The following is a 26609-nucleotide window of genomic DNA, read 5'->3' on the forward strand; positions in this document are numbered from 1 at the left end:
TTACTTATGTGACATTTTTTAAATCCTGCCTCCTAATCAGGGAGAAAAATGTGAAAATATCTTAAAGATACGGTATGGGGCGGCAGGGTAGCCTAGTGGTTAGAGCGTTGGCCTAGTAGCCGGAAGGTTGCAAGTTCAAATCCCCGAGCTGACAAGTTACAAATCTGTCGTTTTGCCCCTGAACAGGCAGTTAACCCACTGTTCCTAGGCCGTCATTGAAAATAAGAATTTGTTCTTAACTGACTTGCCTAGTTAAATAAAGGTAAAAATTAAATGTGGAGTTTTGGTAATGGAATTTCAAGGCACAAGGCAATGTTTCTTAAACGTACAGAAGGCAATTACATTTTTCTACAAATGAATAATTCATATGTTGGATTCATGTCTCCATCTCAACCAAAACTCGAGGTTAATGAAAAGGACTATATCAAATCAAACTTTAAATGCCCTTCAAATAAAGTTTGATTTGATTTAGTCCTATTATTTAACTTTGTTTTTTTGGTTGAGATGGAGACGTGAATCCTTGAAACCCTAGGACCTAGGACCGTGTCTAGTTTTAGATGAATCCTGGGTTGAATAGAAACAATAGCTGTTGATGACTCTGCAAATGCCATATAGGCCTAAATAGTCTCATTGATTTATATAAGATTCATAAAATATGGTTAAATTTAATTTGCTCTGTTAAACTTACTCTTTGATATGACTTCGATAGCAACAGTGAATCTATTTCATTTTTAAGAGGAGGATTCTCTAATAATTCTCACGATAGCACATTGACAAATATCTAAGAGAAGCAGGCCTGGTTCAGTTATAACCCTGGATGGTAGACCAAAGGAAAGCTGTAGATAGATACATTCTCAACCTACTGTTTTTTTCTGATAGTTGCTATAACATTGAAGATCTGACATTGTCTAAAAGGTACAAATTAAACATATTTATACAAGGTTAGTTTATGTAGAAAATTGGTTACCGTGATGACATAATCCTGTGGTTGAAATGTCACCCTCAAACCAACAGTTCTCTCTCACGATTCTGCAAAACAAAGTATTTTAAAAATAGATTCTACGTCAAAATACATTTACAAATTATGTTGAAACAATGTTGATTCAACCAGTTTTTGCCCAGTGGGAAGTACCCTTGTGACATCTCTTCCGTTGTTGCCAGAGTTACCTCGACTCCTATGAAAAGGACACTACTTGTAAACACCACCTCATAAGATTGCCTGCTGCAGTTGTTTGAGAGATGCCCAGTTTGCAGCCGAACATGCAGCTCGAGAAGACCAGCAAGGGGGCCCTCATCAGCATCATGCAGACACGCCCTCACTGTGAGCATTCATATGAATGGAACTGTCAGTCACATGTGGGCAAATATCCGGCCAGCAACCTTAGCCTGTCAGCGGCAACAGCTTTCACAGGCTCATCAGTTGTATAAATACAGAAGGTATCCCACTTCATTACTTTGATATATTTGATAACCCAATTGTGAGAAATAATTGATGTAACCTGACATTATTTGTTGCTTCTTTTCTACTTCTTAGATGCATATAATGTCCAGGGCATAACGTGTGTGTGTGTGTGTGTGTGACCGACCGACCAGTGTCTTTGATGAGGGGCCAGGAGCTGATTTACGCTGCTATGCCCATCAATGGGGCTCTGGCAAAGACCTTACCTCCAGCCTGACCTCTTGCCTTCTCACCAACGGTCATTGACGGGGAGAACAGAATTAGGTAGATTTAGTCTGACCTGTTCAAATTTCAACATAATATCATGTTGAATGTATCAGATATCACCTATTCTAACTGCCGTTGCTAACAACAGTGACTATGTGTTGTGACAACTGGCGGGGAGAGGTGAGGGGAAGTGGTGATTGAGATGAGATATCTGTCAGTCTGTTGGCTCCACCCACGGCCCTTATATGGACTTCCTGCCCCAACGAGGCAAGACTGGAACTCGTTAAGCCAGGGAGGGTTTGAGGATAAAAGGGGGAAGCAGCCAACACAACAGGGCAGAGTAGGAGAGAACCAAGTGTGATATGAAGAGTGGGAGAAGAGAGCACGCTAGCTGTGAGTTTACATGTTGTGACCTGGACTGTCGGACTAACCCCCTTGTGTACCGGATTGGCTGAGAACCTGAGTTTGAGGACTACCCCTGGGAAAAGGAACGGGCAAAGAGAACGAATTGTGGGCTGTGGTGATTGGTAATTCCCCCTTCTCTCCCTGTGTACAAAAATCCCTAAACTTCCCCTAAGCATTCTATTTGTGCTACTAGTGTATCGTTTGTTATTAAACTTGGTGATGTGGAAACGTGTATGGAGACTTGCAAGATGATGTGATGAAGTCCAGACTGACAGACATCCTTGTTGCTGATGTCTCTGAATGGAGAGAGACCTGGCATTAACATTTTACTAGACACAACTTTTACTTGTAATGTTTTTTTTTAATTATTGAATGATATCAGACAATATGGGGAGGGAGAAGCCTATTGTATACGGGACACCACACAGGAAGGTATGACCCCTCTGACATGTTTGCCAATGTAGGTCCATTACCACCAGACAAAGTGCCGATAGGCACAGTATCTGTATCGGCTGGGAAGGAGAGTGAAAGGTGCATATTATATTAGCAGAACACTGATTCTATGCTTTTATGTGAAGGGTTGTTTTATTTTACATGGACCTACATTTAATATCTACATAAATTCAGCACTTGCATTCTCATATTACTCTGTAGGCTACTGACCTATTCAAAGCTTCCTCTGGCATCTCACCATAAATCTGCCTGTAGTTATTGAACTCAATCTGCAGGAATTGTTATGATTGCCTGGGGGGAAATGGCTGTGGGCAAGGTTCTGACAGATGGGTGTGTCTTGGTGGTGGCAAGGACACACACACACATCAAACCACACTCCCAAGTCAACTCCCGTTAGGCTTCGGTCATAGACTGCAGCAATGCTGGAGGAGCAAGCCAAATAACTATATTATATAAGTGTGAAAAAGCACACTATTACTGGGCAACAGTCATGGGTATTTCCACTACCACTTCTACTAGTATTTCGGTAGCATTTCTACTGTTACTATATAGGCTACTATTCCACTACTACAAAGACAATCACTACTTCTACAATGCACTAGCCTACATTTAACACTAACAATTGTTACTTCTTCCACTACCGTAGAAATACTTTTGAACAGCAAGTCACACATTTTTTTCCGTACAGCACCAACTCAACGTCCATTATACTTCCATGTGATAGGTGGCAGTACCATTATTCTGTCAACTTTGCTTCCCAAACCCAAAAAATAAAAAAATTTAACAGAAGAGAATGGCCAAGGTCAAGGAGCAAAGTGTTGTCACTGCGGTGGAGAACACGAGGCCTTGGAATGCCTGATCAGGGTAATAAAAATGGAGGTCACCAGCAGCATAGTCTGTCTCCTATGAGGAGGCAGTTAAAATGGTCTGAATGTCAGATGGTAGTAAATACTGGTAGAATTACACTGCAACATACACCGCAGCCTGCGTATCAACAGGACCCAGAAATTCTTCAGGTGAAGAAAGTGGACTGTTGCTTTCATAGCAATGGTGGTAAATACTGGTGCACATTGAAAGGTTGATATCATTGTTTATGCAGTTTAACTATTTCTGGGATTAAACGACAGCTAACGTCTGAGGAGCTACATGGAGTACTTGTTCGTGCAGTCGCACCCTTTCAGGCCTCAACCTGAGCGGGTTTTTTAGATTTCGAATGAGCTGGATATATATATATATATATATATATATATATTATTTATTTATTTTACATTATTTTGTAGTTTTTGTGGATTAATGTAAATGTTCCCTTCCCAGTGGAATTTACTTTTCTTTTATGAATTTTTTCACCCCCGCCCAGTTGGTGGCGATAATACACTTTTTAGCATGTGGTTCGCCCTAAACCCCAAAGACGAATACATCATTACGTCACCGGGTGCAGAGCAACTTTGACTGCCAAGATGGCGGGGACAATGTTGAGGTCGCTTAGCAAACTTGGACGTCCTTCAACAAAATTGATTAGAAATAGTAATTTGGTCAGCCCTGCTTGCACTGTCCTGCAAAACAGGTGAGAATATCATAGTTCTATAGACGCAATTATAGTTTAACCGATCAATAATGTCCAAGTAGGTCGTTTAGGGATCAAAAACGGTCACATAACAGCTAGCATTAGCCAGCTAACAAAAGGCACTGCTCATCTACAACACCGACTTGTCGTTCACATACCTGACACGACACACATCACGCTTCTGTTATGTCAGAAGGAACTGTTGTATAAATCCTGTAACATTAAAACAGCTGTTAGTTGGCAACCTTGCTAACGTTAGTAGCTAGGTTACTTGAATCGAATCAGGTTGGTTTTGACAGCACTGCAGCACATCCGATTCATGGCCAGCGTGTCATCTTGCGAACAAGCAGAGTGACGTTAACTTTACCTAGCAATTTCTTGCAATTCAAATGCATGTTTCTTACTTTTGTCTGAAAAAACGTGTGGAGTGTTAGCACAAAATAGGTCTGGAATCCAGGCTAGCTAGCTCCCTTATTGTAGTTAACTAGGCTCAATAACAACACGTTTTACGTAACGTGTAATGAGTGTTTACACAACCTGATGCCATTTACTGTATTGAGGTCAACACCGGTTGTACACCTCTCACACATTCATATGAACCACTTCAGAGTCAAACGTAATGTGTTAGACAGTAACTTGGAACAGTTCACCCTACCCGATCCATTTGTGTCTTGACAAGTCGCTATGGACCATTACTAACAGCTAGATAATGCTTGATATTGAGGCCTGTTTTATACACAAAATAAAATAATTTAGTGAATCTGTTTAATCCTACCGTTTTACTTGTGTGAAATGTGATTAGTGACCAAATCGTCAGTCTGTCTTGGCTGACCTAGAGCAGATTAATGCCCTACCCTGGACTCTAGTCGACTTATTAGGAGTTTACTTGGCACAGGTTGTCAAATAAGGGGTGCTTATGTTTGTCCTGTTTCACACATGTACAAGTGTGTGTGGTGTGAAATGTTTTTGTTTGTTTGTTGCATATCCCACTCCCCCTGAGACACCCTCAGAGTGGGGTCATGGCCAGGGATCATGTATTTTTTGTTATTGCTCTGAGAAAGCATTAGTTAACCTCACAAAACTGTGGAGGTCAAACCAGTGGTTTTCAAACCTCCTAGACATTTCACAATGTTGTTGTAGTCCTGAACTAGCTCACCTGATTCAGGTAGCTTGAGGATTAGTTCAAAGACATGGAACAGCTGGGGTCCCTGAGGAGTGGCTTGAAACCACCTGGTTTAAACACTTGGTCAACAACATCCACACATTGCCATAATACCATTGATGCATCATGGTTGCTTGTTATTCTCTCTTTCCAGGCAGAAACAGTGGCAGCCAGATGTGGAGTGGACGGAGCACTATGCTGGGGCGGTGATGTACCCCAGCGCCATCACTGAGAAATGGGTCCCCCCACCATGGAATGGTACGCCCCACGGTTGTGTACTGTCTTCATCTATAGGCCTACTAGTTATTAATGATGTGCATGAGTAATTGAGTACTCAAATTTTATTCTGTTATATTACATGTTTTTTTTACTATAAAATAGGAGTCTTGACTGTGATAAGGGCTATGCCATTGCACAGCCATAGGCTTCTACAAGCAAGCGCCACAGTCAGCTTACTTCCTTTTTAATTGTGTTCCACGATAAAATATAACTAGTTGATTTTACAGTTTCAACAAATGTATTTTAAATGGCACTCATTTTTTTATTGACTGAATATATGAGGCAACTTAGCAGTTAGGATGTGTTATCTGTAATGTTTATGATAAATTAGGCACTTTTTCTCACTGTTGGCATGTAGATGAATGCGCACATTTTTCCCCACTGCCGCCCTTGTTCTAAAAATAGCTTTTTTTCATTTGAGATACTCAGTCAAAGGTCAAATCCCTAGTTGTTATTTAGGCCCAAGTCCAAAGTTGTGTATAATGATTGAAATCTGTTAGTTCCATATGTGGGAGTTGCATTTTATTGCCTGCTACTCCATTGAACCTGATTGGCCACAACGTGGTTGTCAGTGGTTTCTAAACTCATTCTGTGACTTTGACTTTATTATAGATTTAGATTAATTCCACATCATACTCTTGACTTTATCATATCCATTCAGCTTTATCTAAACACTTATGCATGAATTCCGAACCAACTAGCCTGTCCAACCTCTTTCTTTTTTCTATGTTGAACCCTGAGAGTCGAAATGCGTTGGTTTTTACTTTAAACAAGAAAGTAGCTTTTCTTATAAACTTAAACTGCCAAATCTCCTCTCAATCCCTCTCTCAGATAAGGATGCTCCTATGGAGAAGGAGGTGTCTAACCTGACCATTAACTTTGGGCCCCAGCACCCCGCAGCCCATGGCGTGCTGCGTCTGGTGCTGGAGCTCAGCGGGGAGTCAGTGAAGAAGTGTGATCCCCACGTGGGCCTGCTGCACCGCGGCACAGAAAAACTCATTGAGTACAAGACCTACCTGCAGGTACGTAGCACCCTTAGAGACAGTAAGGTATGTAAGAAGACAAAAATCCTGGCAGAATAGTTCAGCCGTCAGCTAGGATAGCAAATTGCCTGAAAGTTACTAGCATAAGTGTCCTGACTAAGATGCTTGTAATGTACAAGCTCGTGTTTAGGCTCTTCTACAACGGGCAGGTTTTTGTTTGATGAAATGCATTGACCAGTCTTCCCGTGTTTTGCTATAGGCGCTGCCTTACTTTGACAGGTTGGACTACGTGTCCATGATGTGTAACGAGCAGGCCTACTCTCTGGCCGTGGAGAAGCTGCTCAACATCCAGGCCCCACCCCGCGCACAGTGGATCAGAGGTAAGACTAGGTGCTACTAGAGGACCTCACCAGAAAGGACGAACTAACCAATACCTCAAACTGATGAGCAAACCAACTTGCATGAGCTTTTTCCCCCGAATTGTTGGTTCAGAGATAAAGGTACAGTTTGGGTTAACAAGTGAAATTTGAGATTAAGGTGGTGCACCTCTCTCCTTTACCAGCATAACAGTAACAAGCGTGAGAATCATAACCTTCTTGGGTCATCTGGCCCCATTTACCCTTTCATACAAGGTCACTAGGGGGCAGTAGTTAGCTACATGGAGTTCAACAGTCAACATGGATATACAGTTGAAGTCGGAAGTTTAGTCATTAACTCATTTTTCAGCCACTCCACAAATTTCTTGTCAACAAACTATAGTTTTGGCAAGTCTGTTAGGACATCTACTTTGTGCATGACATAAGACATTTTCCAACAATTGTTTACAGACAGATTATTTCACTTATAATTCACTATCACAATTCCATTGGGTCAGAAGTTTACATACACTAAGTTGACTGTGCCTTTAAACATCTTGGAAAATCCCAGACAATTATGTCATGGCTTTGGAAGCTTCTGATAGGCTAATTGACATTATTTGAGTCAATTGGAGGTGTACCTAGGGATGTATTTCAAGGCCTACCTTCAAACTCAGTGCCTCTTTGCTTGACATGGGAAAATGAAAAGAAATCAGCCAAGACCTCAGGAAAAAAAAAAGTTGTAGACCTCCACAAGTCTGGTTCATCCTTGAGAGCAATTTCCAAATGCCTGAAGGTACCACGTCAATCTGTACAAACAATAGTACGCAAGTATAAACACCATGGGGCCACTCAGCCGTCATACCGCCCAGGAAGGAGACGCATTCTGTTTCCTAGAGATTAACGTACTTTGGTGCGAAAAGTGCAAATCAATCCCAGAACAACAGCAAAGGACCTTGTGAAGATGCTGGAGGAAACAGGTACAAAAGTATCTATAGCCACAGTAAAACGAGTCCTATATTGACATAATATGAAAGGCTGCTCAGCAAGGAAGAAGCCACTGCTCCAAAACCGCTGTAAAAAAAAAGCCACACTGCGGTTTGCAGCTGCACATGGGGACAAAGATCGTACTTTTTGGAGAAATGTCCTCTGGTCTGATGAAACAAAAATAGAACTGTTTGGCCATAATGACCATCATTATGTTTGGAAGAAAAAGGGGGAGGTTTGCAAGCTGAAGAACACCATCCCAACCGTGAAGCACGGGGGTGGCAGCATCATGTTGTGGGGGTGCTTTGCTGCAGGAGGGAATGGTGCACTTCACAAAATAGATGGCACCGTGAGGTAGGAAAGTTGTGGATGTCTTGAGATATTACTTCAATATATCAGTCAGGAAGTTAAAGCTTGGTCGCAACGTCTTCTGTCTTCTGTAACGCTAGCCAACGTCTTCTGTATAGAACTCAACTACCCGGTCGCATTCACAGGTTGTATCACATTTTCACTTCATTTTCATTACAGTACAACGGTTTGATTTGTTTGATCGTAGCTAGCTACTTAGCTAGCTACATAGCCGTCTTTGTATCAAAGATAATTGTGTAGTCTAGAGCGATTTTCTAGGTTCGCTAGCCATCTATTGTCGTTCTTTTAACGCAACGTAACGTAAACAACACTGCTAGCTAGCCTGCTAGCCCCCGAATAGCAACACTGCAGAAACTATTACACTCAACGGAACGACTTGATTAGTGTAGTGTCAACAACGCAGCCACTGCCAGCTAGCCTACTTCAGCAGTACTGTATCATTTTAATCATTTTAGTCAATAAGATTCTTGCTACGTAGCTTAACTTTCTGAACATTCGAGACGTGTAGTCCACTTGTCATTCCAATCTCCTTTGCATTAGCGTAGCCTCTTCTGTAGCCTGTCAACTATGTGTCGGTTTATCCCTGTTCTCTCCTCTCTGCACAGACCATACAAACGCTCCTCACCGCGTGGCCGCGGCCACCCTACTCTGGTGGTCCCAGCGCGCACGACCCACGTGGAGTTCCAGGTCTCCGGTAGCCTCTGGAACTGCCAATCTGCGGTCAACAAGGCAGAGTTCATCTCAGCCCATGCCTCCCTCCAGTCCCTCGACTTCTTGGCCCTGACGGAAACATGGATCACCACAGACAACACTGCTACTCCTACTGCTCTCTCTTCGTCCGCCCACGTGTTCTCGCACACCCCGAGAGCTTCTGGTCAGCGGGGTGGTGGCACCGGGATCCTCATCTCTCCCAAGTGGTCATTCTCTCTTTCTCCCCTTACCCATCTGTCTATCGCCTCCTTTGAATTCCATGCTGTCACAGTTACTAGCCCTTTCAAGCTTAACATCCTTATCATTTATCGCCCTCCAGGTTCCCTCGGAGAGTTCATCAATGAGCTTGATGCCTTGATAAGCTCCTTTCCTGAGGACGGCTCACCTCTCACAGTTCTGGGCGACTTTAACCTCCCCACGTCTACCTTTGACTCTCCTCTCTGCCTCCTTCTTTCCACTCCTCTCCTCTTTTGACCTCACCCTCTCACCTTCCCCCCCTACTCACAAGGCAGGCAATACGCTCGACCTCATCTTTACTAGATGCTGTTCTTCCACTAACCTCATTGCAACTCCCCTCCAAGTCTCCGACCACTGCCTTGTATCCTTTTCCCTCTCGCTCTCATCCAACACCTCCCACACTGCCCCTACTCGGATGGTATCGCGCCGTCCCAACCTTCGCTCTCTCTCCCCCGCTACTCTCTCCTCTTCCATCCTATCATCTCTTCCCTCCGCTCAAACCTTCTCCCACCTATCTCCTGATTCTGCCTCCTCAACCCTCCTCTCCTCCCTCTCTGCATCCCTTGACTCTCTATGTCCCCTATCCTCCAGGCCGGCTCGGTCCTCCCCTCCCGCTCCGTGGCTCGATGACTCATTGCGAGCTCACAGAACAGGGCTCCGGGCAGCCGAGCGGAAATGGAGGAAAACTCGCCTCCCTGCGGACCTGGCATCCTTTCACTCCCTCCTCTCTACATTTTCCTCCTCTGTCTCTGCTGCTAAAGCCACTTTCTACCACGCTAAATTCCAAGCTGCTGCCTCTAACCCTAGGAAGCTCTTTGCCACCTTCTCCTCCCTCCTGAATCCTCCGCCCCTCCCCCCTCCTCCCTCTCTGCAGATGACTTCGTCAACCATTTTGAAAAGGTCGACGACATCCGATCCTCGTTTGCTAAGTCAAACGACACTGCTGGTTCTGCTCACACTGCCCTACCCTGTGCTCTGACCTCTTTCTCCCCTCTCTCTCCAGATGAAATCTCGCGTCTTGTGACGGCCGGCCGCCCAACAACCTGCCCGCTTGACCCTATCCCCTCCTCTCTTCTCCAGACCATTTCCGGAGACCTTCTCCCTTACCTCACCTCGCTCATCAACTCATCCCTGACCGTTGGCTACGTCCCTTCCGTCTTCAAGAGAGCGAGAGTTGCACCCCTTCTGAAAAAACCTACACTCGATCCCTCCGATGTCAACAATTACAGACCAGTATCCCTTCTTTCTTTTCTCTCCAAAACTCTTGAACGTGCTGTCCTTGGCCAGCTCTCCCGCTATCTCTCTCTGAATGACCTTCTTGATCCAAATCAGTCAGGTTTCAAGACTAGTCATTCAACTGAGACTGCTCTCCTCTGTATCACGGAGGCGCTCCGCACTGCTAAAGCTAACTCTCTCTCCTCTGCTCTCATCCTTCTAGATCTATCGGCTGCCTTCGATACTGTGAACCATCAGATCCTCCTCTCCACCCTCTCCGAGTTGGGCATCTCCGGCGCGGCCCACGCTTGGATTGCGTCCTACCTGACAGGTCGCTCCTACCAGGTGGCGTGGCGAGAATCTGTCTCCTCACCACGCGCTCTCACCACTGGTGTCCCCCAGGGCTCTGTTCTTGGCCCTCTCCTATTCTCGCTATACACCAAGTCACTTGGCTCTGTCATAACCTCACATGGTCTCTCTTATCATTGCTATGCAGACGACACACAATTAATCTTCTCCTTTCCCCCTTCTGATGACCAGGTGGCGAATCGCATCTCTGCATGTCTGGCAGACATATCAGTGTGGATGACGGATCACCACCTCAAGCTGAACCTCGGCAAGACGGAGCTGCTCTTCCTCCCGGGGAAGGACTGCCCGTTCCATGATCTCGCCATCACGGTTGACAACTCCATTGTGTCCTCCTCCCAGAGCGCCAAGAACCTTGGCGTGATCCTGGACAACACCCTGTCGTTCTCAACTAACATCAAGGCGGTGGCCCGTTCCTGTAGGTTCATGCTCTACAACATCCGCAGAGTACGACCCTGCCTCACACAGGAAGCGGCGCAGGTCCTAATCCAGGCACTTGTCATCTCCCGTCTGGATTACTGCAACTCGCTGTTGGCTGGGCTCCCTGCCTGTGCCATTAAACCCCTTCAACTCATCCAGAACGCCGCAGCCCGTCTGGTGTTCAACCTTCCCAAGTTCTCTCACGTCACCCCGCTCCTCCGTTCTCTCCACTGGCTTCCAGTTGAAGCTCGCATCCGCTACAAGACCATGATGCTTGCCTACGGAGCTGTGAGGGGAACGGCACCTCAGTACCTCCAGGCTCTGATCAGGCCCTACACCCAAACAAGGGCACTGCGTTCATCCACCTCTGGCCTGCTCGCCTCCCTACCACTGAGGAAGTACAGCTCCCGCTCAGCCCAGTCAAAACTGTTCGCTGCCCTGGCCCCCCAATGGTGGAACAAACTCCCTCACGACGCCAGGACAGCGGAGTCAATCACCACCTTCCGGAGACACCTGAAACCCCACCTCTTTAAGGAATACCTAGGATAGGTTAAGTAATCCCTCTCACCCCACCCCCCCTAAGTTTTAGATGCACTATTGTTAAGTGACTGTCCCACTGGATGTCATAAGGTGAATGCACCAATTTGTAAGTCGCTCTGGATAAGAGCGTCTGCTAAATGACTTAAATGTAAATGTAAATGGGTCTTCCAAATGGGGACAATGACCCAAAGCATACTTCCAAAGTTGTGGCAAAATGGCTTAAGGACAACAAAGTCAAGGTATTGGAGTCGCCATCACAAAGCCCTGACCTCAATTCTATAAAAAAATTGTGGGCAGAACTAAAAGGCGTGTGCAAGCGAGGAGGCCTACAAACCTGACTCAGTTACATCAGCTCTGTCAGGAGGAATGGGCCAAAATTCACCCAACTTATTGTGGAAGGCTACCTGAAACGTTTAACCCAAGTTCAACAATTTAAAGACAATGCTACCAAATACTAATTGAGTGTATGTATACTTCTGACCCACTGGGAATGTGATGAAAGAAATAAAAGCTGAAATCATTCTCGCTCTTATTCTGGCATTTCACATTCTTAAATTGAAGTGGTGATCCTAACTGACCTAAGACAGGACATTTTTACTCTGATTGAATTTCAGGAATGGTGAAATACTGAGTATAAATGTATTTGGCCAAGGTATATATAAACTTCTGACTTCAACTGTACAGAGGAACTGGGGCCTGTTACACAATCTCCAAACAGGCAGAAGATGGGCAACAGTGGTTACGTAAGTAAGTATGACTTTTCAGGGTCTACTTCTGTTGTTTTGCAGTTCTTTTCGGAGAGCTGACTCGCATCCTGAACCACATCATGGCCATCACCACCCACGCCCTGGACATCGGAGCCATGACCCCCTTCTTCTGGATGTTCGAGGAGAGAGAGAAGGTGAGAATGGAAACAGAATTTAGGATCTGGGGCCGTATCAAGCTTAACAGAGTAGGAGTGATGATCTAGAATCAGGGTCCTGATCTTCCTTCCTTTTGCTGAAGTAGCAATTTTTGGAAGTCCTTTTTCTTATTGGTATATTAACTAATTTAATGTCACCAGGCCAAAACTCCATCTCGCCCAAACAGGACGAAATTTCAGGCAGTCTTTTCAATCGTCTCTTACACTAAAAGTGTATTTTCATAATTTTCACAATTTCCCAGTATTATTCCAACCTCGGTGTGTAAATATATGTAAAACACTGGAAAACCATTTTTTGTTGTTGATAGCACTGGACCTTTTCATGGTGTGTTGTCGTGTCTCTATCCTTCTCCTAGATGTTTGAGTTCTATGAGCGTGTCTCAGGGGCCAGGATGCATGCAGCCTACGTCAGACCTGGAGGAGTACACCAGGTGAGGGCTGCCTGGGAACTAAGTCTTATGGGGTTTCTCCTGGGTAGCGTTTCCCCTAGGTTCAGATCTAGGATCAGCATCCTCTCCCCATTCCTAACGCTTCACCATTAGAAGGGGGGGATCGCTAAAGTGACCCAAGATCAGCGTCTAGGGGAAACTTCACCCTACAGCTATGTATGCGATGGAATGGTCGCTATAAAGATTGTGTTATCTGCTTGTCCCAGGACATGCCACTGGGACTAATGGATGATATCTATGAGTGGTGCAAGAACTTCTCCATCAGAATAGACGAGGTGGAGGAGATGTTGACCAACAACCGTATCTGGAAGAACCGCACCGTGGACATCGGGGTTGTGTCTGCAGAGGACGCACTCAACTATGGCTTCAGGTGAGACGCACTCACTCGCACACTCTCTCCCTCTTAAACTGTTGTGAAGCTAATGAAAGATGTAAATCACCCCCTCTGCTTGTCTGTCAGTGGTGTGATGCTGAGGGGTTCAGGCATCAAGTGGGACCTGAGGAAGTCTCAGCCCTACGACAAGTATGACGAGGTGGAGTTTGACGTCCCCATCGGCAGCAAGGGAGACTGCTACGACAGGTGAGAAGGACGCCCTACTGTCCTTTCTGTCTGCCTCTCTCTCCCTTTTTTACTTAGTATTGCGTTTGTGTAGATGAGTTTTACCTTCATATTTGTTATTGATTGAATCCTGTTTTGGAGGTGTTGGCGGCTGGTCTAGTGGTAGTGCTGCCACACACGGACCACATGCCCCCGGAGGGCAGTGGTTAAACCCCCCCCTCTCTCCTCTTTGTCCTTGGTGTTGGTCAGGTACCTGTGCAGGGTGGAGGAGATGAGGCAGAGTCTCAGGATCATGATCGAGGCCCTCAACAAGATGCCAGCGGGAGAGATCAAAGTGGACGACGCCAAGGTGGCCCCGCCCAAGAGATCTGAGATGAAGGTGAGAGAAACACTGAATGTTTTTTATTTGAGATCATTGAGGACAGTGGGGTGCACGTTTTTAGCCCTAGCGCTAAACGCACCGGATTCAACTAATCAAACGGCTTGATGAGTTAATTAGTTGAATCAGGTGTCCGAGTGCTCGGGACCAGGATGGAGAAACACTGATTCAGGGCATTTAGATCATCCTTAATTTTTTTCTGCCTTACCCTGTAGTTAAACACAAGCCCTTGTTACGGTGGAGTGTTTCACATCGAGTCTAAATAAGCATAAACATCAGTTGTAATGGTGGTTAATGTTCCCATGTTAGATGTCCATGGAGTCTCTGATCCATCACTTTAAGCTGTACACAGAGGGTTACCAGGTGCCCCCCGGATCCACATACACAGCTGTAGAAGCACCCAAGGTAAGTCCTCCCCTTTCCTCAGACCGACATGGATAGAAGGGCTTTGAGCCTTTTTTAAATTGAACCTCAAATACTTTGAGGATATTCTATATGTGCAATTTACTGCTTGTAATGGTGAGATTCTCCTCCAACTGATCTATTTTGTAGGTCATAGGAGGCCTTTAGATACAACACAATTCCAAAACATTTATTACATTGATTTGACAGACAGAGATATTCTGTAAATGTGCCAGATTTAGCTAGCTGGTTAATTTGAATCTGTAGTCACATCGATGGCCCTGAACAAACTTTATTTGACTCTATGCAAACTGGAAACCACATATCCTAAGGCTGCATTCATTGTAGCTGGGGATTTTAACAAGGCTAATCTGAAAACAAGACTCTAAATTCTATCAGCATATCGATTGTGCTACCAGGGCTGGTAAAACCCTGGACCATTGTTATTCTAACTTCCATGACGCATATAAGGCCCTCCCCCGCCCTCCTTTCGGAAAAGCTGACCACGACTCCATTTTGTTGCTTCCAGCCTACAGACAGAAACTAAAACAGGAAGCTCCCGCGCTCAGGTCTGTTCAACGCTGGTCCGACCAATCTGATTCCACGCTTTAAGACTGCTTCGATCACGTGGATTGGGATATGTTTCGCATTGCGTCCAACAACATTGACGAATACGCTGATTCTGTGAGCGAGTTCATTAGAAAGTGCATTGGCGATGTCATACCCATAGCAACTATTAAAACATTCCCAAACCAGAAACCGTGGATTGATGGCAGCATTCGCACGAAAATGAAAGCGTGAATCACTGCTTTAAACCAGGGCAAGGTGACCGGAAACATGACTGAATACAAACAGTGTAGCTTTTCCCTCCGCAAGTCAAACAAGCTAAGCGTCAGTATAGAGACAATGTAGAGTCGCAATTCAATGGCTCAGACACAAGGTATGTGGCAAGGTCTACAGTCAATCACAGATTACAAATAGAAAACCAGCCCCGTTGCGGACCAGGATTCCTTGCTCCCAGACAGACTAAATAACTTCTTTGCTTGCTTTGAGGACAATGCAGTGCCACTGACATGGCCCGCTACCAAAATCTGCGGACTCTCCTTCACTGCAGCCGACGTGAGTAAAACATTTAAACGTGTTAACCCTCGCAATGCTGCAGGCCCAGAAGGCATCCCCAGCCGCATCCTCAGAGCATGCGCAGACCAGCTGGCTGGTGTGTTGACGGACATATTCAATCAATCCTTATCCCAGTCTGCTGTCCCCTCATGCTTCAAGAGGGCCACCATTGTTCCTGTTCCCAAGAAAGCTAAGGTAACTGAGCTAAACGACTACCGCCCCGTAGCACTCGCTTCCGTCATCATGAAGTGCTTTTGAAAGACTAGTCAAGGACCATATCACCTCCACCCTACCTGGCAGCCTAGACCCACTCCAATTTGCTTACCGCCCTAATAGGTCCACAGACTACGCAATCACAACCACACTGCACGCTGCCCTAACCCATCTGAACAAGAGGAATACCTACGTGAGAATGCTGTTCATCGACTACAGCTCAGCATTTAACACCATAGTACCCTCCAAACTCATCATCAAGCTCGAGACCCTGGGTCTCGACCCCGCCCTGTGCAACTCGGTACTGGACTTCCTGACGGGCAGCCCCCAGATGGTGAGGGTAGGTAAAAACATCTCCACCCCGCTGATCCTCAACACTGGGGCCCCACAAGGGTGCGTTCTGAGCCCTCTCCTGTACTCCCTGTTCACCCACGACTGCGTGGCCATGCACACCTCCAACTGAATCATCAAGTTTGCGGACGACACTACAGTGGTAGGCTTGATTACCAACAACGACGAGACGGCCTACAGGGAGGAGGTGAGGGCCCTCGGAGTGTGGTGTCAGGAAAATAACCTCTCAAGCAACGTCAACAAAACAAAGGAGATGGTCGTGGACTTCAGGAAACAGCAGAGGGAGCACCCCCTTATCCACATTGACGGGACAGTAGTGGAGAGGGTAGTAAGTTTTAAGTTCCTCGGCGTACACGTCACGGACAAACTGAATTGGTCCACCCACACAGACAGCGTTGTGAAGAAGGAGCAGCAGCCCATCTTCAACCTCAGGAGGCTGAAGAAATTTGTCACCAAAAGCACTCAAACTTTTACAGATGCACAATCGAGAGCATCCTGTCGGGCTGTATATTCCGCCTGGTACGGCAACTGCTCTGCCCACAACCGTAAGGCTCTCCAGAGGGTAGTGAGGTCTGCACAACGCATCACCGGGGGCAAACTACCTGCCCTCCAGGACACCTACACCACCCGATGTCACAGGAAGGCCATAAAGATCATCAAGGACAAAAACCACCCGAGCCACTGCCTGTTCACTCCGCTATCATCCAGAAGGCGAGGTCAGTACAGGTGCATCAAAGCAGGGACCGAGAGACTGAAAAACAGCTTCTATCTCAAGGCCATCAGACTGTTAAACAGCCACCACTAACATTGAGTGGCTGCTGCCAACATACTGACTCAACTCCAGCCACTTTAATAATGGAAATTGATGTAAAAAATGTATCACTAGCCAATTTAAACAATGCCACTTAATATAATGTTTACATACCCTACATTAACTCATCTCATCTATGTATATACATGTACCCCTTTAACTATGCCACTTTGTTTACATACTGCATCTTGCCATGTTTATGTAATACATGGATCACTAGTCACTTTAAACTATGCCACTTATGTTTACATACTGTACTCGATACCATCTACTGCATCTTGCCTATGCCGTTCTGTACCATCACTCAATCATATATCTTTATGTACATATTCATCCCTTTACACTTGTGTGTATAAGGTAGCAGTTGTGGAATTGTTAGGTTAGATTACTCATTGGTTATTACTGCATTGTCGGAACTAGAAGCACAAGCATTTCGCTACACTCTCATTAACATCTGCTAACCATGTGTATGTGACAAATAAAATTAGACTTATATAGGTAGATTAAAGGTGCTGCTGTTGTGTAATGTGATCTTCTCTCCTGTCTCTTCCAGGGAGAGTTTGGTGTGAATGTGTTGGGTAGGAATATTAATGTGTAATATTGTGTTATTTTGCAGGGAGAGTTTGGTGTGTATCTGGTATCTGACGGCTCCAGCAGGCCCTACCGCTGCAAAATCAAAGCTCCAGGATTCGCTCACTTGGTACGGGGAGCTCATACTACCACAACACAGACAGAATTCACACCCTGAATTATTAAATGCAGTTATTATAAATTATTCAACGTGTAAAACAGCTTTTTCCTCAAGGCTACTTATAATTCATTAAGGACATTTATAAACCATTATAATAGCGTTTATAAAAGAAAACAAACCCAACCCTGCCTTCCCCTCTCTGTCTGTGTTGTAACATGTTTGTTCTTGGGACATTAACACACTAGACAATCCCACACTGTTTTGGTTTCTGTATCAAATCACTTTAAATAAAGTGCATTGCACAAACGTGTCGCAACACAGATTTCATAAGAAAAAATCTATTCTTTCAGTTTATAGTTGGATTGGAGTTGGTTGGTTTGGAGTTGATTGATGGTTTTGATGTTTTTTCCCCCCAGGCTGCCCTGGATATGATGGCTAAAGGACACATGCTGGCTGACGTAGTGGCCATTATTGGTAAGGAATGTTTCTACTGGGTCATATTCAGTAGGACACACTGTAGCAAAATGTTTTGTGACGGTTAACATAAATCTGTGTTCTAATTGTATTAGTACCTCTGTTTCACAAAAGATTCTCCCTGCTGAACACGACCCTTATGTTATCAGTCAACCATTGATATCAGAATCCTTAGCAATGCAATTCATGTACACTGAACAAAAATATAAACGCAACATTTTCAAAGGTTTTACAAAGGAGTTACAGTTCATAAGGAAGTCAGTTCATTTTAAATAAATTTGTTAGGTGCTAATCTATGGATTTCACATGACTGGGAATACAGATAGACATGTTGATCACGGATACCTTAAAAAAAAAATATGAGCGTGGATCAGAAGACCAGTCAGTATCTGGTTTGATCACAATTTCCCTCATCTCCTTAACGTTGAGTTGATCAGGCTGTTGATTGTGGCCTGTGGAATGTTGGCTCACTCTTCAATGGTTGTGCAAAGTCGCTGGATATTGGCGGGAACTGGAACACGTTATCCTGGGCTGGCGTGTTTAGATGTGGTTTGTACATATAGAACATTTCTGGAATATTTTATTTCAGCTCATGAAACATGGGACCAACACTTTATATGTTGCATTTATATAATTGTTCAGTGTAGTTCCTGTTCAATGTATGGTTGATTTTTATTTATTTTATTTATTTAATCTTCTTGTGACAGGCACCCAGGACATTGTGTTTGGCGAAGTTGACCGTTAAGTTAAAACACCTGACTGTTGAAAGATGACACCCATGGTTCCACTCTGAAGAGGATTTCTCAGTACTGTCTTTACTACCCTGTTTGTCTCTCATTCACTGTACTGGGATTTTGACAGATGGGCCAACTCGTAATCATTGACATATAATGCTGTAAACCTAATAAATATTTGATCTCTGATCGGTCAAATAGTGTCATTTCACTCAGTGTCTTTGTAGTTAAGAAACATACAGTAAGAACTTCAGGGAAGTCATAGCTCAATGTTATTTCCGTTTTCAAAACACCATGTTGCACAACCAACATGTGGTAAAGATAGAGTAAGTCGACAGAACCCGACGCATTCTAGGTCTTTCAGTCTGTCCTTCCTCCAACGCTGTGTGCAGGCCCACAGACAGGGGAGTGGTCTGATCATAGAAAATGGACTGAGCTCGACCACAACTTCCCCCTCCTGCTCTACCCTGGCTTTCTTTGTAACACTGCGTCATCACTACACTTAACCAATGGACTCGTCAGCCCTGCTCAACCGATGTGCTGGTTACTGACTGAGCAGTCTGAAGTCCGGTAAAAAGAGCTTGTTGCCGCTGCCTACTGTTGTGGTGTGTCCTGTTGTATCCTTGTTGCTGTGACAATGGGAGGCAGATTCCAGGTTCTTTCAGCTCTTCCTCTGTGGTTGAGCTTTGGCAGCGCTGGTGAGTCTGGAGTTTGATTGTTGACCTGTGCTATGAAAGTTATTTTTTTTTGTGGGATTAACATGAGTTAAATTTTTTGATTAGTATAACTCCCAACTAAATTTGGTCTTCCACTGGAGGAAATATTTTAAAGTCAAGTAAATGATAAAGTATCATGGTGAGTCCCATGATTGAGATCAGGGCTCATGTCCACAAAGCATTTCAGAGTAGTGCTGATCTAGGATCTGACCATATAATCTTATTCATTATGATCTACAAGGCAAAACGGATCTTAGATCAGCACTCCTACGCTGAGATGCTTTGTCGAAACGGGCCCAGATCTCAGGGAGTCCAGCAATTAACATAGTTTGAGTTACAAATGCCGATACATCACGTTCAAATCTTTTTACTGAAGACTGACTGGTATTTGGAACTCGTCATATTATTTTGGTCATATGAATAATCAACTATTTTGTTGATAGATTGTTGAAGTGGGCATCATAATTTCTCCTTCCTGAAAGAATGAAGTAAATCATAGCTTTTCCTGTCTGTAAATGGTTTTGCTCATGACAGTTTTAACTTGGTTTTAGAAATAGATTTTTCAGTATAACCAAAGGAGTTTGGCGCAAAAAAAATATTGTATATTGGTGTAGTGTAGGTGATTCTGACATTCTCAATATAGAGGGCAAAACGATGTCTGGTATGATGAACTATTGGTGTGATGGACCGTGTGTAATAACTAAAAAGGGGGGGGGGGGTAGGGCTCAATTCTTATTGTTTTGGAGCCCTTTCTGGGACCGCAGAAGCAAAGCAGTGGCCACATTGGTCCTCTAACATTAGATACTGAAGAAAGTGATGGCATTACTTTTTCACGGCACTGTATGCACTGACGAAACGTCAGCACTATCTACATGGTCCCCACACACACGTACACAGAAGCTTACACTATGTCTAAGCATCAGTGTAGGTGTACTGCACCTATATGCATGCATATACAGTACACATTTCAGTGTTCTCCATAGTGTTTTCTTGCACATAGCGTTCTCTATTTAAATCGACAGATGTTTGAGGTTCACAGATATGATGTAGGGAAACCAAAAGAGATCATAGATAAATCAACCACATCACCCTAGTCCCGCCTTACACACACACACACACACACACACACCAAACTGATAAAGATAAATAATCACATTTTCAATTTGAAAACTGAGAGACACTCAATTTGAAGATATGCCTATTTGTCAGAACAGAATGATATTAACCAAGATCATTTTTGACATGTTGTGGATAGGAGTAGGTAGGTACTGTACCAGCCAAACAGGTAAGGAAAGATGACTGAGATATGCACGACAGACCGATTACTGGTGGTCACTTGCGATAACTGATAGTCTGGTTGTTTTTACCTACCTTAGTTACATGCACTGTAAGTCTTTCTGGATAAGAGCATCTGCTAAATGACTAAATTGGTGGTCAAACCTCAGAGGACCATACTGTAAATAGCAGTTCTTATCCTCTGTCCTCAGCGGCCCTGGTTGAGCCTCAGATCTGCTACATCTTGGACACCATCTTGTTTCTGTACGGTATCATCCTTACTGTGCTATACTGCAGGATCAAGGTACAGCTGCCTTCTACACTCTAGAAATAGTTTTATACCCTTTCCCCAGATACTGTATATGCCTCATCACAATTATATTGTGGAGATCTACAGACAGTTAATTGGACTTCATTGTATAGTTTCTGATCTGACATGCACTGTCAACTGTGGGACCTTATGTAGACAGGTGTTTCTTTCTGAATCATGTCCAAACAGTTGAATTGGCCAAAAGTGGACTCCAAGTTGTAGTGACACCTCAAGGATGATCAAAGGGAATTGGATACACCTGAGCTCCATTTGGAGTGTCATAGCAAAGGAGTGTGAATACTTATGTAAATTAGATTTCTGTATTTAATTTTCAATAAATTAGCTAAACAATTCTAAACAAGGTTTCACTGTCATTACGAGGTATTGTGTGTACAGTAGATTGGTGAGAGAAAAAAATCTATTGATTCCATTTTGAATTCAGGCTGTAACAACAAAATGTGGAATAAGTCCAACGGTATGAACACCTTCTGAAGGCACTGTAGATCTGAAAGACATGGATAGGTATAAACACTGATCTAAAAAACAATGTTCTCTGCAGTATGACTATGGGTATATAAACTATGGTAGTAGCTCCACCTTGTCCTCTGGAAGGTTAGGTGAAATTTTCACCATATTGCTTATACTTATCCAACCCATCCAATCGTTTCAGATCTGCACAAATGCCTAGAACAGCTTGGGGTTGATTCAGTTTCATCTGTCTGTCTGTCTGTCTTACCTCTATCTTTCAACACTCAGTATTTCCCACAGATGGCTCCGGTGACTGGGACAGCAAAGCCAGTGGTGAGAAAGCCACAGTAACATGATCTACACTGTTAAACCCCATTAAACAAGCCCTTATGGCACCCAGATACATGAAAACGAGGCCCTGCAGTTGGCCAGGGATCAAATCAATGTAATGTGAGATATGCTCCAAACCATTTTCTAGTCCTGTACAACGCAGACAAACACAACTACAGCTTTACAGTTGGTTGGGGGCAGGGAGGGATTTCCTGACAAACATTAAACCTAATAGTTTATTTTTCACACACTTTCTACAACAACAAAAAATGCCAGACCTGTACTCACACACAAGCGCACCCTGTTTCTAGATGTTGCATGAATAGTGATTTAGTCATTTTCCTCAGTGTTTGTGTTTTGTAATGGTGTTTCTCTTTCACTCTGACACAGAATGCAGAGGAGAGCATCTATACGGTGAGTTGGTGATGGTGATCTTAGTTGATGTGTGGAATTTCAATTGTAGGTCCTTGCTTAATTATATTTTGTTCTCGCTCGCTCTCTCTCTCAAATATCTCAGGGATTGACTCCTCATTCTGCAGACACCTACCAGACCATCGGTCAGAAGAAAGGATTGCACTAGTCGGGGATGAGTTGAAGAAAGAGAACGTTTGGACTCTTTACATTTGTTAAATCACTTTTGTCTTTCCAGGCATTTCCATTGCATCTTATGTATTTTATTTAACAGCTTTTGAGCGAAAATGTAACGGTTTTTAAAAACATTTATTTGCAATTCATATGTGAAACCCTCCTTTGTATGTTGTGGCATGTGTCTCGAAAGAGAGAGAAACGTGAGAAGAGCAAAAGAGGGAAGAAGTTGAGCAGTGGGTAAAAATGTATTTACGATTGGTTTGACAGTAGCTAAGTTTGCATCCAATTTTCGACAGATTTTCATGTAAATATGATCAAATCTGCATAAAATAATATGCGCATTTTCCCACCAGATATCTTTGACCTACTTTATGAGGATACAATCCTGTGCGTGACGACGTAGTGCACGTAAAAATATATTTTACGGTTAAATTCCCATGTACCGAATGAAAAATACAATTTCTATCGCATTTTCAACTCTGCTGATAATTAGTTACAAAAACTGTTGCATTGAATAGCAAATGTACCCGAGTTGGTCTTGGCACATGCGCTCTAGCCAACACCTAGCAGATATAGTGCGGGTAGGCTACCTATTATGAGATTATTATGAATAAGAGCGATATTATTTGTATTGGTCAAACCTAATCATCGTTCGTTATCTCAATAAGACCCTCGATGTTAATTGTATAGGAAGGAGCAAGCAAGCCAACACCTTGTACATTCACCACCCTGTGGAGTTCATAATTTATTTAATCTGTAGCCAAATAAACTGCATGCTTTCCCGAGACGTAGTGGGAGAACCACACAACATATAATTTCATGACCCCCAAATTTACTTCGATATGATGGTTATTATATCAATATTTGCGCAGAAAACGTTTCCACCGCCATTTCTCACCGACATAAAAGTATCCCACCATGTCGAACGAACAAACTGTCTTGTCAGTATAAAATTGTACAGGTGTTGTGTCAAAAATCTCCCGGGTTCTGGCATGGGGAGATTTTGACACAACACATGTACAATGTCGGTGAGAAATAATTTCCTTCATTTTGTGGCTAGAGTCAAATACTTTCTGTGGCACACATCAGAGTCAAATACTTTCTATAGAACAAACTTCACGTCAGGCAACTGAAATTAATAATCAATGTATGTGTGTTATAATTAAACAAAGGAGGGAGTAAAATGTTGGCAAGGAATAAACATTTCAGAACAACTGGCTGAATTATTATCCTTGCACTTTCAAAAATACTATTCGAATGAGACATGGGAGAGATGACGAATTTTGGCAAAGAGATTTTTGGCAAAGAGTATTTATAAAGTAATACAAATCAGTAGCGGATTTAGGAACGGGCGCCATCTTGCAGGGGGCGCGGGCGCTGAAGGGGGGGGGGGGTTCTCCCAGGGCGCCAAACAAGCTAGAACCTCCATATACACTTGAAACAAATAGCCAAACCGAAAACTGAGTGAAGAGCTGAAATCTCAACTAGCAAGCAAGTCGCAGCAATGACGAACAAGATTCCGGCACAACACCGGCATTTCGTGTTTCCATAGCTAGGTCGTGACTTTTTTCATGCGTCAGGTAATTAATCTTCATGAAATGGTTGGATGTTTAACTTGTTTGTGTAGCCTATGTCTTCTTTGTATGATACTTATACTGAGGTTTTTTAGATCCAGCTCGAGAATGATATTTTTTTGTATTTTCAAAACGAACGTCTTATATATATATTTTAACCTTTATTTAACTAGGCAAGTCAGTTAAGAACAGACTCTTAGTTTCAATGACGGCCTGGGAACAGTGGGTTAACTGCCTGTTCAGGGGCAGAACGACAGATTTGTACCTTGTCAGCTCGGGGATTTGAACTTGCAACCTTTACTAGTCCAACGCTCTAACCACTAGGCTACCCTGTCGCCCCATATAGCTTCATTCACCGTTTTATCAAATCATGTACAGTTTTTAACTATTGATATTGGTGTTCTGGGTCTATTGTTGGAATTTTCAAAGTTTCTATGGTGCTTTTATAATACATTCTGATAAAATATCGAACTGGTCTGTGGTAGGTTATTTTGATATTTTCTTTCACACAGTTGATGCATCTAGCTCACGCTATTTCAGAGGTTGATTTCCGTTACACCGAAGCCATGGCAACTGATCCTGGCCCCGGCCACACGCTGTCCGACTCGCATCCTCTTTGTGGCCACTGCAAAGTTTCTGTCATGTGTGTGTCTGTGTGCGCGCGGTCTTGTGCGTTCACCGCCCTAGGTGAGACAAATGTCTTTGCCAATACCCCTGCGAAACTAGAACAGTCACAAGCAAAGTAACATTGAAAATAAGTCTAAAATATGTATTTTCCAGACTTTGAAGTTAGGTTAATTTTAGAAAGTTGAACATATGTATTTTCCGGACGTTTAAAATACGTATTTTCTGGATGTTGAAATCAGGTTCATTTTCGGTACTGAAAAAAACATGAAAAGACATCTTAATGAAGAGTAAAGTAGGGTACAATGCAGTACATTATACTGTACTGAACTATACTTTTACTGTACTCTGCTGTCATCTACTGTGCTGTCCAAACTTGTGAAACAGATGTCGATGATTGGTTCAGATTTGTCCCGGTTCATGGATGTTGAAATCAAGGCCGGTCTGGAATTGAAGGATACAAAACTTGAAACTACTGATTATCATAACAATTTAGCCTACTGGGTGAAACTCCTAGACAGCAGTTGTGAGGAGCCTGATTTTCCATTCCATACTGTCTTTTTTTTTTTTTTACCTGTCTTTAAAAAAAAGGATATCACGTTTGTTAATTTGCCATATTCACATCAAAGCGCATTTTTTTATGCCATTTAGGTTAGGCTGTTTGATCAAAGAAACGTGCATAATGTCAAAAGTGTCTCGTGACATTGTCAAATTTTCACATCCACTCCAGTCTGTAGGCTACAGAAAATGCCATATACTCTTTCTAACGTAGGCTATATGGTACATGGTTTATGTTAGACCATTTTTTAAAACCGAAAGTTTGTTGAGCGCCACAGCTGGTCACCTCCAGCAGCAACCTGGAGAGGCGCGCTCGGCTTGGACAAGCAAAATATTTATAAGTGGGCACTGCTTATCACGGGCGGCATCAGCGCTCACCTAAATAGCTCACATGCCACTGGGTAAGAGACATTTACATTATTTGGGGGCAGAATTATGCAAGGCATTATCTGTTGTTGGAGGTACGCCTTGGTCAGTTTAGCTCGGAAAATGCCGCCATCGTCAATCTGCAGTTGTATGCGGTCGCTTGACCAGAGCCTCTTGACAACGCTTCGCTCCAATGCTTAGCTTCGTTGGAAATTTGCAGAGCTCAACGTTTTCTCCAGCTCAGTTAGCAGGGTTCTCGCTGCTCACCTTAATTGAGAGCACCTTGACTGCCTGCGTCACTGCTTGGTAAGGAAACTGCTTGGAATCTGACCATAAGGTGCTACAGAGGGTAAGTGCATATGGACCAGCTCCATGCAACCCAGGACCTCTTGTTTTAAATATACTTAAGTATCAAAAGTTCATGGAATTGCTCAAATGAAAAGCACCATCAATGTTTTATTGAGGATAGCCAGGGGCACACTACAACACTCAGACATAATTTACGAACAAAGCATTTGTGTTTAGTGAGTCTGCCAGATCAGGGGCAGTAAGGAAGACCAGGGATGTTCTCCTAATAAGTGTGTAAATTGGATAATTGTCCCTATCAACAGGTAACTAGTACTTTGGGTGTCAGGGAAAATGTATTGAGTAAAAAGTACATTATTTTCTTTAGGAATGTAGTGAAGTAAAAGTTGGCAAAAATACTAAAGTACAGATACTCCAAAAAACGACTTAACTTTACATCACTGTGCACCGCAAGCAGTACAGGAGCGCCAAGTGGCAAATGGCCAAATGGCTACCTGGACTATTTGCATTAACACCCTTTTTTATGCACTGACCCTCTTGCAGCAGCTCTATGCACACAACACGCACACGCACACACACACACTCACACTCATACACACTCATACACTCACGCTCACACACACACAAACTCACAAACTCACACACACACACACACACACACACACACACACACACAC

General features: G+C 43.7%; 3 protein-coding genes across 4 annotated transcripts in view; all 3 read left to right on the plus strand.

The window, feature by feature from the left end:
- Nucleotides 1–3941: 3941 nt before the first annotated feature.
- On the plus strand, nt 3942–19006 carry ndufs2 (NADH:ubiquinone oxidoreductase core subunit S2). The gene is made up of 13 exons (XM_046328572.1): nt 3942–4088; nt 5405–5508; nt 6361–6551; nt 6772–6892; nt 12502–12614; nt 12992–13066; nt 13291–13454; nt 13545–13664; nt 13893–14022; nt 14332–14427; nt 17535–17618; nt 18026–18083; nt 18791–19006. Exons 1-13 carry the CDS (start codon nt 3982–3984, stop codon nt 18826–18828), a joined length of 1401 nt encoding a protein of 466 aa, XP_046184528.1. The 5' UTR covers nt 3942–3981; the 3' UTR covers nt 18829–19006.
- Nucleotides 19007–19240: 234 nt separating this feature from the next.
- On the plus strand, nt 19241–22650 carry LOC124013611 (high affinity immunoglobulin epsilon receptor subunit gamma-like). 2 transcript variants are annotated; one of them, XM_046327934.1, is made up of 5 exons: nt 19241–19515; nt 21021–21112; nt 21887–21919; nt 22307–22330; nt 22434–22650. In XM_046327934.1, exons 1-5 carry the CDS (start codon nt 19455–19457, stop codon nt 22494–22496), a joined length of 273 nt encoding a protein of 90 aa, XP_046183890.1. In that variant the 5' UTR covers nt 19241–19454; the 3' UTR covers nt 22497–22650. The 2 variants fall into 2 exon arrangements, with proteins under 2 accessions (XP_046183890.1, XP_046183889.1); XM_046327933.1 differs by having other exon boundaries at nt 19266–19515; nt 21875–21919.
- Nucleotides 22651–25547: 2897 nt separating this feature from the next.
- Nucleotides 25548–26609, plus strand: part of nectin4a (nectin cell adhesion molecule 4a) — a 27991-nt gene continuing 26929 nt past the window's right edge. The window contains exon 1 of the mRNA XM_046327929.1: nt 25548–25661. Coding sequence (XP_046183885.1) covers nt 25652–25661 — 10 coding nt within the window. The 5' untranslated portion in view covers nt 25548–25651. The remainder of the gene's footprint in view (nt 25662–26609) is intronic.

Source organism: Oncorhynchus gorbuscha, linkage group LG25, assembly GCF_021184085.1.
Source record: "Oncorhynchus gorbuscha isolate QuinsamMale2020 ecotype Even-year linkage group LG25, OgorEven_v1.0, whole genome shotgun sequence".
In the NCBI taxonomy this organism is placed as follows: domain Eukaryota; kingdom Metazoa; phylum Chordata; class Actinopteri; order Salmoniformes; family Salmonidae; genus Oncorhynchus; species Oncorhynchus gorbuscha.

Excerpts from the sequence above, each read along its gene's own strand:
- ndufs2 (XM_046328572.1), top strand. The coding sequence starts at position 3,982 with ATGGCGGGGACAATGTTGAGGTCGCTTAGCAAACTTGGACGTCCTTCA. Across the intron at positions 6,552-6,771 it reads AGTACAAGACCTACCTGCAG|GCGCTGCCTTACTTTGACAG; the intron begins GTACGTAGCACC and ends GTTTTGCTATAG. Across the intron at positions 13,067-13,290 it reads GACCTGGAGGAGTACACCAG|GACATGCCACTGGGACTAAT; the intron begins GTGAGGGCTGCC and ends TGCTTGTCCCAG.
- LOC124013611 (XM_046327933.1), top strand. The coding sequence starts at position 19,455 with ATGGGAGGCAGATTCCAGGTTCTTTCAGCTCTTCCTCTGTGGTTGAGC. Across the intron at positions 21,113-21,874 it reads TGCTATACTGCAGGATCAAG|TATTTCCCACAGATGGCTCC; the intron begins GTACAGCTGCCT and ends TTCAACACTCAG. Across the intron at positions 21,920-22,306 it reads CTGGGACAGCAAAGCCAGTG|AATGCAGAGGAGAGCATCTA; the intron begins GTGAGAAAGCCA and ends ACTCTGACACAG.